This window comes from Spermophilus citellus (genome assembly GCF_964194105.1).
Source record: "Spermophilus citellus genome assembly, chromosome: 19".
In the NCBI taxonomy this organism is placed as follows: Eukaryota; Metazoa; Chordata; class Mammalia; order Rodentia; family Sciuridae; genus Spermophilus; species Spermophilus citellus.
The window spans coordinates 16,907,091-16,921,007 of record NC_138201.1 but is presented as its reverse complement, the minus strand read 5'-3'; the positions used below and the strand labels follow the sequence as shown (position 1 = coordinate 16,921,007).

At 43.3% G+C, this 13,917-nt stretch overlaps 1 protein-coding gene across 3 annotated transcripts in view; it reads left to right on the top strand.

The window, feature by feature from the left end:
* Window positions 1-6,282, top strand: part of TAMM41 (TAM41 mitochondrial translocator assembly and maintenance homolog) — a 48,009-nt gene extending 41,727 nt beyond the window's left edge. For all 3 annotated transcript variants that reach the window (XM_081276027.1, XM_081276028.1, XM_081276031.1), the window contains one exon: window positions 4,219-6,282. In XM_081276027.1, the coding sequence (XP_081132153.1) occupies window positions 4,219-4,295 (77 nt within the window). In that variant the 3' untranslated portion in view covers window positions 4,296-6,282. The remainder of the gene's footprint in view (window positions 1-4,218) is intronic.
* The last annotated feature ends 7,635 nt before the right edge of the window (window positions 6,283-13,917 follow it).

Below are 13,917 nucleotides of genomic sequence, written 5' to 3'. Positions count from 1 at the left end.
TATAGAGACTGGTCATCCTAATCATATCTCTGGCTCACAGTGTTTTCTGGAAATTTTGTCTGTCAGGGGACCCTTCTGCTTATGGTCACACAGAGGTCTAACGTGTGCGTTAACTTTGCTGCAGGTCATGTGAAGTAGGCTGGACCTCAGTATAAGAGATGTCTCAGGAACCCTGTGTTGATAGACATTTCTGTGCTCTTCCCGGGGAAAAACCTCCACTCAAGCACTAACCCATATCGTAGTGACTAGCCTGAGGCAGTTAAGCATCTCACTGCAGAGGACAGATGCTTCTAAGGAGTCATTGCACCTTTGTCTGTTGAGCAAGGAGCATAAGACAGAGCCAGGTTTCTCTTTCTCCAGTCTCTCTTCTCTCAAAGACCATCTAAAAGGATTCTGGGGAGTCATAGAGTTCCTAAATCACTACTCTTTTCTCTAGAAAGAAAGCAGAAACAAAGAGCAAGCTTAATGCAGGCTCAGTAGGATCCTGTGGATTGTAAGCTCTGTGAGGTCAGAGACCACCCGCCGTCCATGCCAACACTCCCCAACAGCTTGCCCAGTGTGCGCAGCAGCATGAGTGCCCAAGGACTCTCCCGCTTCCCCCACTGGCACTGCTTCCCAAGGCTCTGCACCAGCCTGACTCTCAATGCCATGGTTCTATTTTGCCCATTCTGGAGCTTTATGAAAATATGTGCTCTTTTGCATCTTCACTCCTCATTAGTCCTCAGAACATCAGGTGCACCACATGGTTGGAAGCGGCAGGAGTCCCATTGCAGTCTTCCCAGTGCATCCATCCTACTATTGATGGACACTTGGGCGGTTTGCAGTCTGGGACTATGACAGATAGTGCAGCTGTGCATGTTTTTGTACTGATCTTCTAGTGAGCATGTGCATGCATTTTGGTCAGGTGTATACTCCGGGAGAATTTCTAGGTCTCAGAGCATGTGAAGGTTCAGTGTTAATAAATAACAAATAGTTGTCCAGCTTTACAGTCCCACTAGCAGAGTTCCTGTTGCAGCACCCGCTAGCCGGAACTTGATAGTGTATGTTCTTTCCAGTAAGTAGGTATTGGTACCATCTTGGGGTATAATTTACATTTTTCTGATGACGAAGGAAGTTGAGCATTGTTTGTTTCTAATATGTATATATATTTTACTTGTAGGAGGACACAATACCTTTATTTATTTATTTTTATGTGGTGCTGAGGTCAAACCCAGTGCCGCACATGAGATAGGCAGGTGCTGTTCCATTGAGCTATAACCCCAGCCCTTGGCATTTTTTGTATGCTTATTTGGATATTCTCTTTTGAGAAATATCTAGTCTAGTCTTTGGCCCATTTTTCTATTGAGTTGTATGCCTTTTTCTTCCTGAATTTTCTACATAGTCTTGATAAAAGTCCTTTATTTGTTTACTGGTGCTGGAGATTGAACCCAGGGCCTCACATGCCAAATACTTGTTGTACCACCGAGCTACAGCCTACATGTCCTATATATGTTATATAGGTAATCTGGGGATTATCATTTCACCCTATTAATGATATCTTTTGGTGAAATGAAATTCTTAATTTTGCTTAGTCCGGTTTATCAACTTCGTTCTTTATGGTTAGCAGTTTTTTTTTGTGTGTTTTGTTAGGAAATTTCTGTCTATTTCAAATACAGGGAGTTTAAAGTACTCCACTTTTGTTGAAATTAAAACATTAAGGCAGAAAGGGTCCTTTTTCTAATCTGCTGGATTTTGATCCTTTGCAAATGTTGGATCCCTTTGCAAATCTGTCTAAAACTCTGAACCCTCTCATGGAAGCACACGTTACACATACATGGTGCACTTCCCTGCAGTTTCAGAGAGTTCTAACTGAGGTCCAAACTTCCTACGGGCCCCTTTTTAGAGCCCCCAACATTTTACGGAAGAGGTAATTGACCAACAAGCAAGCATCACGCGCCACGCAGCTTGGCCCAGCCGGGCCTAGAACCCAGGTCTCTGGACTCCTGTTCCAGTACTGTTTATAACCCATTTCCCTGCTACAGTCCTTCTGAGAATCTCTGTTTGGCAGAGCCCAGAAGAGAATGTTTAGTGGAGGAGGTTTCTGTCCACCAGTAGCAGAAGATGGCTGCATGGTGACGTTCCTCCGCTTTGTGTATTTACCTTAAATGTTTGAGCTCCAAGGAGTCTGTGACTAAGCTTCCTGCAGGTGAGCTGGGAATTATCATGGTCTGTGCATCTGCCTCAAGCCGTGACTCAGCGCCCTGGGGTTGCTGCATTGAACTTCGCAGTGTGCAGCTAACTCCCTGCATTCTGCTCCAGTTCCTGGTTAGTTCTGGCTGTAATTTTAAAAAGCGCCTTATGTAATAAGTTACCGGCCTCTGTTCTCAAGTGGGTGAGGTCTACCAGAATAGTTGCTCCAGGGAGAAAATTAAAAAGGGTGGAAGCAGAGAAAGGAGCTGTGAGCTTCTTGTCGGCCTATGTCAGTTCACAAGTAGTCACCCGGTAGATGGACCAGGCCACAGGAGCCAGAGTTGTTAATAATTTTACCTGTACCTGTGGCTTTCTCCCTGTCACTGCCCACAGTAACTCCTTCAAAGGTTCTCAGTGAGCCAGGTACAGCACCACGTGCCTGTAATCCCAGTGACTTGTGAGGCTAAGGCTGGAGGATCGCAAGTTTGAGGCCAGCCTCAAGAACTTAGCAAGACCCTGACTCAAAAAAAAAAAAAAAGGTTTTTTAATTGTTTAAAGAGCTGGAGATGTAATTCAAAAACATGTCGGATTCTAAGCAGACTAGGCAGTATACAGGGGGCAGAGCCAGGTATTTTAAAGAGATCACTCAAACCCCAATACCGGGCATGTCTGGAATGAATCCTGTTACCTTGTCAGCATGCTCACAAGCACAGTGCTGGGGATGTGCATTCCAGACTCACACCACAGTCATTGTGTACATCTAAAAGTGAAAAAGACTATTGGGTTCTTTGGGCCACATACCCCCCGAATGATATCACTCTCCACATGAAGGAAGTCAAGTCCATGGTAACATCCTGGAGTAGGAGCCTATCAGATCTGACAGACAAATAGCATTCCCACTTATTTTATCCCATTTTATGTCTTTGCCCTGAGCGCCCCCCAGAGCAGCTCTTCTGTCTCATCATGTAGTTATGATTAAGTCATCAAGGAGTGCTAGAGGGTCACCTAGGGGTGCTAGAGGGTCACCTATCTGAATAAGGTGCATTTGTTCTGACACTTCAAAAGCATTTATTGAGCACCTACTATGTGCTGCAGGGTGTTGTACTATATAGTGGGGATGCAGAAATTTATAGGACAAGGTCCCCATCCTCAAGGAGTTCACAGTCTAGCCAGAGGGACGGGTGAGTCCTTTGACAGGTGCTATACAGTGGGGTAAGTGCCACTCTGGAGGTGAGCAAGCACAGGTGCATGGGACCATCTTGGCATTTCTTGGAGTAGGAATCCTCAAGCAAGTATCAAGTCTACTAGGCAGAAAGTGGTGGGAACAGCAGGTAGGCAGCATACACAGGGACACAGAAGCAGCAAGCTGAGGTGCTTGGAATATAAGCCTGAGAGAGGGAAGGGGCAAGGATGCCCAATCACATACAGACTTTTTTTTTTTAAATATATATATAACTAGGGATTGAACTCAGGGGCACTTTACCACTGAGCCTTTTTATTTTATTTTTATTTTTCAGTGCTGGGAACTGAACCTAGGATGTCATTCATCCTAGGCCAACGCCGTACCACTGAGCTACGTTCCCAGCCCTTATTTTTTACTTTGAGACAGGGTTTCACTAAATTGCTGAGGCTGGCCTTGAACTTGGGATCCTCCTGCCTCCGCTTCACAAGTTCTGGGATTACAGGCATGCACTACTCTGCTGGCTGCATACAGGCTCTTATCTGTGCCTTTCTCCTTTTTAAGAGATCTACCAAATCCAAAGGCTGCCAACACACTCATAACTCAAAACTTCACTTATCCCAAGGACTCAGGTTTTGTTGGCATCCATATCACTGTTTCAACAGATAGATACCTAGACCAGAATCACTCCCCCCTTACCAGTCACGATAACCTTTGGTAACCTTTCACTCCCTGAGCTCCTGGAGCATCCCCGTCTGCCCATCACTGCCCCACTTCTAGAAAAATCTTCCATAGAACATCCCTGAACCTCTCTGCACATCCACCCCAACAGCCTCCATTTTCTCACCCTCTCTTCTTTTGTCTTTCAGGCTTGAAGAATTCCGTGATTTACAGTTCACTAAAACTGCACAAAATGTGGAAAGGATGGCTGAGGAAAACATCCTGATTTTGCTTGCTTTTTATAAGTGTTATGTATAGATGAATAAAGTGTTTGATCCTTTTTAACAGAACAGTGTTTGTTACCTTGACCCACTGCGTGAATTTTGAAGAGACTGCTGTTTGTCTTCTATTTGATTTTTTTGAAATGTATTCATCAGATATTTACCCAGGTGGGACTCCAAATATGTAAGAGGGCTGAGCAGCCGAAGAAAAGAACCATGAGTCCTGCATTTTGTAGACATTGGAGAGTCAGAGACACGACAGGTGATGTGTGCCCAGGTGGACATGCAGCCCAGGAGGATTGCAGGCTGGGCAGGCGGAGCTCGGCCTGTCTGCTTCTGTCCATAGTCTCCCTGTTGTTTCCTCTGGCTTTGCCAGCAAGAGCTCTAAGTATCACGAGAGGATTTTTCTGGATTAGGCTTTTTACCTTTTTGTTTTCCACGGTGTGTGACAGAGTGACTTTCGGATGAGGAGCCTGAGACAGAATCATTTAGGCAACAGGACCCCCATGACAGTTATCTGGATGAACAGGAAGGACTCATTCATTCTCCCCAGTCTCTTTCCATCTCTCTGCTGTCCGTCCTTCACAGTGTTGGTGTCTTACTGAAGCTGGCTCCCCTCATAGTTGTGAGAATGCTGGCAACCATTTCCAGGGCTGTTGTTTCCCCGTCCCATTTTGGGGAGACAGAAGATTCTTTTCAGGACTTATCTTAGAAAAGCACGAAGGAAAACTTCCCAGCATCCCCCAGCAAGCCTCTGTTTGTATTCATGGGCCCTAATTGAGTGACATTCATTCCTGAGACATTAAGTGACAGAAGTATGGACCAGGCTGACGAGCTCAGGCCTGAGCTCCTTACCCCTCTCCAAGAGGCCGCTTCTCCACAGGCTCTGGGACTGCGGAGAAGGACTGGACACCTGAATAGAAACTGAGGAGGAAGGGCGTCAAGAAGCAAGCCCGTATCCATCTCATTACATGGATCTGTCCAGTCAAAGCTCAAGATTCTTTTTTCCTTCACAGCCATGTGACTTTGGATGAATTATTTAATCTCTCAACAGTTTCACCATCTGGGAAACAGGGATAACATTACAAGATTTCATGAATTGAGAACTAAGATTTATTCATTCTTTGTCATTTGCTGCCATCATCTTTTGTACCATGGTTTTTGTTATTTTCTTCCTTAAAAAGCTAAGACGATTTCCCACTGCTTATAGGACAAAAAAGAATCTTACCTGCCTTGCTGGGTGCAGTGGCACATGTCTGTAATCCCAGGAGCTTGGGAGGCTAAAGCAGGAGGATCGCAGGTTGAAAGCCAACCTCAACAATTTAGTGAGGCCATGAGCAACTTAGCAAGACCCTGTCTCAAAATACAAAAAGGCTGAGGGATGTGGCTCAGTGGTTAAACACCCTGGGTTCAATCCCAGGTACTCTCCCCAAAAGGAAGAATCTTACCAGCCTCATCCATACCTTCTATAATTGGGCTTTATTTTACTTAAACCTTTGCCCCTGTGTCTGATACAGCTTTTTATATCCCCAAGGTAGATAACTTTGCAAAGTAGAGAGTGTCAGAATAGCAGATCCATTCTACAGATGTGGAATCTGAGACATCTGGAGAGAAGGCGACTGCCTGGGGTCATAACAGGTGAGTGATGTAGCTGGGACTTGAACCCAGGCTCCCAAGTGTCTGTCCCGTGCCTTTTCCCACACACCCTGCAGCTCTCATGAGAAATGAACACTCAAAGTCTTTGTGTTCCTCTGTCCCCTACATGCATTCTCGTATTCCTCTTCCTTGATCCAGTTGAAAGGTACATACTATCTAAGTTGGGAGTTATCCAACTGGTACGTAAGGATGAGAGGTGAGCGTTCCTGTGGGGAAGATGGAGCCCTTTGGCAAGAAGTAGTGCTTTTTGTTACTGAAGATCCAAGAAAGAAATGTGTTCCCTCTCCAGCTGTGTCCTTGGGCAAGTTGTTTAAAACTTAAGAGCCTTAGTCTCCACATCTGTAATGTAGGCATACTCACACCCCTCTGTCAGGGTTGGTGTTAGAATTAAGTGTGATAATTAAGTGTGATAATTCATAATCTATCTAGTGTGGTTCTTGGTACATAGTTAATATTTCTACAAGTATCGTAGCCATTCAATTCAAATGGTGAATTTGGATAGCTAGAGGTAATCCCACATTAGTTAGAGTCCTGTTAGGAAGAAAGAGACTACCCTAAGTGTATCAAGTAGAAGGAATTTAATATAGGGAAATAGTTGTTAAAATATTGAAGGAGCTAATAAGAGAGAAGGGGGGGTGCTAAAGGAGGAAGAGGGGCTGTGTGCAGAGAGCAGGGAGCTGCTTACACCCCTGTGCTAGAATCTACAGGCCAACATCTAATGCTGTGTTGCTGCCTATGGTGGTTTAAAAAAATACATCCTCAAATTCTTTGGCCCTCCTTCCATCAGTATGTGGAATTTAATTTTCCTTCCTTGAATATGAGCTGGCCTTAGTGACTTGCTTGTAACAGAATGCAGTAGACAAGATATTATGTGCCTTCTGAAGCTAGATCTCAAGAAAGAGAACAAAAGATAATAAACTTCAGCCTGGCTCTTGGGATGCCTCTTAACACCCTTAACAGCTTCTAAGGTTGCCATGTTGTAAGAAATCCTGGGACACTCAGCCAGCCAGCTACAGCCAACATCAACTGCCAGGTGAGTGAGTGAGCAAGGCTTTGCCACAACTCCAGCCCCAGCCCCTTTTCTGCAACAGCTGGAGATACCCCAAGCAGGAACCACTTAGCCAAGCCAAATTAGCTCCCCAAAATCTAAGAAAACAATAATTCTTAAAGTCAGTAAGTTTGGGGGAGGCTTGTGGGCAGCCTTAGATAACTGGCATAGTGCCCCCACCACTGCTGGAGATGCCACTTGTCAATCACCAGTGCTTGCTGCTGCTGTTGAGTCGACCCTGGGAACTTCTCTCATCCTCCCACCTGATCTGCCACTGTCTCCAATGGGAAGAACTGAATAGAAGCTGGGGACTGTGGTTTGCAGGCTCCTACTCCCAGCAGAACAGAGATGAGTATTAGAAAAATAGGTGTTGAGTGCAGAGACTCCAGATAACTGACATGGTCCACTCTTGTGGGGACAGCATCCACATGTGCCCTTCAGTCATACGAAGACCTCTGCCCAACTGCAGCAATCAGCCCCTTCCACCCATCATGAAGCAGCTCACCTTCACCCAATAGAAGAGGCTCTCACTCTGGCAGGAGAGAGAAGAGTAAAGTCCCTGAAGTTACTTCATCAATCTCTGCAATAGTAACTCCTTTTAAATTACAATCCCAGCTGGATATTGTATAACCTAGAAACTAGCCTATTAAGCCACCCACACTCTATATAGAAAAATAGGTGAACAAAGAGGGTTAAAAATACATATGTGCCTGTGTGAGAGAGAGGGATAGAGTGTGTACATCTACCTTATCAAGCAAGGAAGGAAATACATATTCATAGCTCATTTTAACATTGATCATGATATCCTATTGATGATTATAACATATTTCTTCCATTACCGGTACATCCTGTGTTCCTATTGTCCTTAGCCTGCACTTCAGTTGGGCATTTCCTTACCTTTTAGAATGACCCGAGCCCTCATTACTAAAGAGCTGTCTTTATGGAGTTACTCCAGGCTTTTGTTGTTTTTTTCCATTGAACATGGCTCCATACCATATATTGGATAGTGAGAATTTGATTAGTTCTTACAGCATTTCTCATATGAACTCATTTATCCCCACAGTAACCTTATAAGGCATGGACTGTTATTCTAACTTGACAGCTGAGTAACTGAGTCTTAAAGAGGTTAAGAAGTTTGCCCAAAGTCAGCTAGTAGCTAAGTGGTAGAGCCAAGATTCAAATCTGTGTCTTTGAATAGTCTAAATTCAGTCTCAGTACTTCTAACTGCTGTGCAGGGCTGGGGGTATAGTTCAGTGGTAGAGCACTTGCCTATCATGTGCAAGACCTGAGATTCCATCCCCAGTACTGCAAAAAGCAAAGAAACCCAAAAAATGCTGAGCATGCAGTCAGTGCCTAGTAAAAACCAGCTGTTATTATTGGTGTTACTTTCATTCAATAGGCATTGTAAATCTGCCTTATAAAACAATCAGTTGGCTAAACAATATCCATCAAAGAAAAGGGTATCTTTCTGATTTTTAAATTCCTTAAAACATAGTTTCAGAACTTAAAACTGTTTCATGAAACATCTGATTCCCAAAAGAAAGTGAATTGAGGGTCCTGGTTTGCAGTTACAACATTTTCCTCTATCAGCCAGGTGGGAAAAGCTTTGGATTTGATAACCAAAACTACATAATTGCATCCCAAGTTGGCTCTGCCACACATTAGCCCAATGACATTGGGTCTGATCTTGCTGGTGGTTGAGCTTCAAGATGATCAGTCTTTGAGAGATTGGAGGAAAAAGTGGCTCAGCAAAGCAATAAATGCAAGCAAGCTCCACACTTCCTGTGCTCACAGTGTGATGTTGGAACCCAAATGAGAATTCAAATAGCCATGCACTCAGCTTCCTTTATTCTCAGTCACATGAGCAGAACTTCTTAGAAATAAGAAGTCCAATGGTTCCCTATGAGTTGCTGAGGATCTCCACAGCCAGGAGCCTGGATTGAAGTTATGAATCATGACTTCTTACTCTTTGAGGTACTAGGTGCCCGGGAATCTTCAGGTCCCATGTCCCAACTGAGCCCTGCCCTCTAGTGCTCCAGAGCTGGTGATCACCTTAATTGCCAAAACACCCACTGTGAGCTACAGGAAGCATAGGACTGAATCTTACCAGACTTGGAAGATGCACATTGATGTAGTTACTGCATGCCACCAAATCACAGCCAGCTATTCTGACCCACAAAAGTATCTATCTCCCAAATTCTAACTTGTGGTGAAGAGTGAGTAAAGTTTTATAGGTATAAGCTAGTATCCTTGTACCTACCTTTAATGTAGTGAAGGATTGTATAAAATAGGGAAAATAGTCTAACATTTATGGGAGGCTTTTACATAGCAGGTATGATATATAAACAGCTTCACTTAATCCTTACCCTAATCCTACAACAAAGGCTCAGTCCCATTTTCCCCCCAACCAATGAAACACAATTACAAAGGTTAGGTGTTAACTGAAATATGTTGTTTTTTTTTTTTAAAGAATTTAACCTCTATTTATACTTATTTGGTACCTCACATATGCTAGATAAGCACTCTACCACTGAGCCACCACCCCAGCCCAATAACTGGAATTTGAATTCAGTTTTATGTAACTCCTAATTCTCCTCTCAACTTTCCTATCACACCATGCCTTTTGGGCCTTGCCTACAAGATATGGACGTTTCTCTCCAAATTTATCCAGATGATCTCTCCTTTATTCTTCATTACTGGCCATGGAGCTAGAGACACCTGGTCTTATTTCTTTCTGTTTCTTCTCTTCCTTCTGAGATCAAGTGAGGCCATAGAAAATTCCATCCTAGAATGAGCTGCTCTGGAGAGAGGTGGTATATTACATGTCAGAATTGATAGGAAAGTTAAAAATCATTAAAACTCCCTCACTTTCAGGGTGCCGTAAGTCAGTCACAGGTTGTGACTTCCAAGGTCACGTCTATTTGTTGACAGGCTGGACTGAAACCTGAGTCTCTTACTTTCTACTTAATCCCCTCTTTGCTTCAGCATTGTGTTCTACTCATGCAACATATGGGTGAATTATAACAGGGTCTCAGGCCTTAGATATGGAGGAACAAAATCTCTGGGCTCCCTATTTTTAAAAAATTACACGATACCTGACCTAAATATAACTGCCACCTCTAACTTGGGTTTCATTGCCCTCCACCCATCTTGTATAGCTAATCTAATAATTGAGCTTCAGAAGAAAGTCTTTCCTTAGAATTCCAGGGTACAGTGGATTATATAGAAACAGATCACAGGACATGGCAGGTGGAAAACAGGAAAAGTCTTAAGGCAGATCTCAGGAGAGTTTGATTGAATAGGTTTCAATTCAATGTGTACCAAGAATAAAATGTTGCTAAGCAATATTGGGTTGGAGAGCAAAGGAATATGCCCAGAGGAACATTCAGTAAGCTTACAAGGTTTGAACAAAATTTACCTGTGCATCAAAATGCAAAATGAGAAGTAACAAAGTTCCCTCATTTATTGATTTTTCTCAAATATTTAATAAATACTTAGTAAATGATTATTGCATGTCAGGAACTGAAATCCTAGAGAGTCATCCGAACTCTAATGGTCTTACAATGCAGAAGAGTAAGTAAGCAAGTAATTTGTGGATTGTCTTTTTTTTTAATAAGTGCATAATTATAGGTGTAATTATTGGCTGCTATGGAGATACGTCAAAGTAATGGCAAACGTTGGTTGAGCCAGTTCGTGTGTCAGGCACTGTGCTCAGAACCTTCAATATGTTCACTCACTTAATCCTCACCACACTCTTATGTAATAAGGACTTTTATTATCTGTATGAGGCAGCAGAGGCACAGAGAAGCAATATGCACAGTGTCATAGGTAGTACATGACAGTCAAGGTTCAAAACTGGACCATCCAGTTCCAAAGCCCTTTCTCTTGACCTCTTTCCTAGACTGTCTTTTAGTCACTTAGTGTTCTCCCAGTTGGAAGGGAAAGAGAAAGTGATGCTCAGTCTGTTGCTTTAAGAACAAGAAGGAGTTACCCAGAGAAGGAAGGGTAGTCCAGGCATAGGGACATGGGCATTCAAAAGTCCTGGATAAAGAAGAGATGAGTGTGTCTAGGGAACCCAGTTAGCTCCAGATGAATGAAGTGCCAGGCAGATGCTGCACAGGAGCAGGGCTGGAGCAAGGACCGAGGCCAGATTAGGAAAGATCCTGGCCTGGTAGTCTGTTATTCCTTATCCCCAGAGCATTGGAGAGCTAGTGAGGAATTTTGAGCTGGAGAGTAACGAAACAGGATTTGCATTTTATTAAAAGCAGTATGGCTACAGCTTGGAGACTGAATTTGAAGGGGCAGGATTGTGGCCTAGGGCAGAAGTGCTGAGAATGGACCAGAAGGGGGTATATTTGAGGAATGCATAGAAAGTAGACTCAGTACAACCTGGTGGTCCACTGGGAAGCAGTTGGTTCCAAGACTCTGGCCAAGAAAACTAGAACAGCATGTGCCTGTGTGCCAAGCAGGGGATCGAGGAGAAGTGGCAGATCTGGAGGTGGCATGAGGACAGTGGTGTGCCTGGGCATGTCTGTGGAAGATGTTTAGCAGGTAGTTACCTACTCAGGTCTGCAGCAGAGATGATGATGGTTACAGACACCATGGATGAGATGCCCCCAGGACATCTGCAGAGTACCAAGAAAAGAGAACCAAAGACACCACTGATGGACAGCAACATGAAAGAAAGCGCCAAAGGCATCAGAGGAATAACTGGAGGTCAGAGGGCAACCAGGAAGACAGGACATCAGGCCCTATAGGGACGGATGGTGAGGATGTGTTCAGTCCTGTTACTGTTCCTCTCCTACTTTCAGGACCTGGCTGATAGGAGAGTCTCTGTCTGGAATGTTGCCAGTCAGCTACTTTCCTGCAGGGTATGGAGGTGCACACCTATAATCTCAGCTCCTTGGGAGGCTATGGCAGGAGAATCACAAGTTTGAGGCCAGCCTTAGCAACTTAACAAGATCCTGCCTCAAAATAAAAAAGACTAGAGATGTAGCTCAGTGTTAGAGCCCTCCTTCTTATTGAACTAGTTCCCTACTACAATAATAACAATCACCACCTACTTTCCTCCCTGCAGCATCACCCTCCTTATGGGAAGAATAATTTCTCTCCCTGATGGACGTCATATTTGACCTTATGACTTGTTTTAGCTAATGGATTGAGAATGGGAGCAAAATGGGTCACTTCTGAGCAGAAAAGTAAGGGCCAGCCTAGAGCTGACTGTGTCTCATCTTCCCTCTGCTACAGGACTGGCAACATTCCAGACAGAGACTCTCCCATCAGCCAGGTCCTGGAGCAACATGCAGGAGGGTCAAAGCTGACCCATGATGCACACTTAGCATGAGTGAGAAATAAACATTTGTTGCTGTAGCCTCTGAGGTGTTGAAACTGATCATTACTATAGTACAACCTAGCCTGGACAAGATGGGAAAAGTCAGAGGCAGCTGGGAGATCCAGTCAATAAAAGTTTCATGTAGTCAATTGATTTTTGACAAAGGACTCTTACCTCTCACCATGTACAAAATTACTCAATTGGATCAAAGACTGAAACGTAACCACTAAAACTACAGAAGCCTAAGAAGAAAATGTACGGTTAAATCTTTGTGACCTTGGATCAGTCACTGTCTTCTCAGACACCAAACCACAAGCAATAAATAGATCAACTGGACATCATGAAAATGTAAACCTTTTGTGTTTCAAAGCTATCATCAAGAAAGTGAAAAGGATACCCCCAAAATGGGAGAAAATACTTGCAAATCCTTTATCTGGTAAGGTGCTTATGCATAAAATAAAGAGATATTATAATTCAATAACAAAAAATAATCTGCCATTTTAAAATGGGCAAAGGATTTGAATACACATTTCTCCCCAGAGAATACGTAAGTGGCCAATGTAATTCTGCAACCTGTACACTCAGAAAAATGAGAAATTATATCCCATCTGATTCAAATGTATGATTGTCAAGATCATTGTACTGTTATGTGTAACTAATTAAAACAAAAAAAAATACGTGAAAAGATGTTCAGTATCACCAATCATTAAGGAAATGCAAATGGACCAGCAATGAGAAGGCTAAAGTAAAAAGGATGTTTTAACAAGTGTGGGGAAGAAGTGGAGGAATCAGAATGCTCCTACACTGTTGGTGGGAATGTAAAGTGGCCCAGCTGTATGAAAAACATTCTGGCACTTCCTCACATGACTAAACAGTATTCGTACGACCTGGCAATTCCACTCCCAAGTACCTACCCAGGAGAAATTAAAACATATGTCCACACAAAATCTTATACATGAAAGTCCACAATACCATTAGCCATAATAGCTGGAAAGTGGAAACATCCCCATGCTCATCAACTGATGAGTGAGTAATTAAAATGTGACATGTATCGTTCAATGGTGTTTTGTCAGCTTCTTCACCACTGTGACCAAAAGGCCTGACCAGAACAATTTTAGTGGAGGAAACGTTTATTTGGTGTTCATAGTTTCAGACAACTGACTCCATAGCTATCAGTGGATTAATCCACTGATTTGGTTACAACCCTCATCCTCTAATCGTTGTATCTCTGAACATTCTAGAATTGTCTCACATAAGGGCTTTTGGGGACATCACATATCTAAACCATAACAGATGGAATAGTCACAATAAAAGATGAGGTACTGATATGTGTTACAACGTGGCTCAGTCTTGGAAACAGTATGCCAAGTGAAAGAAGCCACACTCAAAACACCCCAATTGTATGATCCTATGTATAAGAAACGCCCAGAAAAGTCAAGTGTATAGAGACAGAAAGTAGGTTGGTGACTGTCTAGAGCTAGAAGAGGTTGATAATGGGGGCTTGGGGGTTACAGCTAAGGGACTGGGGGTTTCTTTTGGATTAATGAAAATGTTATAAAATTGATTGTGAAGGTTGCACAACTCTGAATAT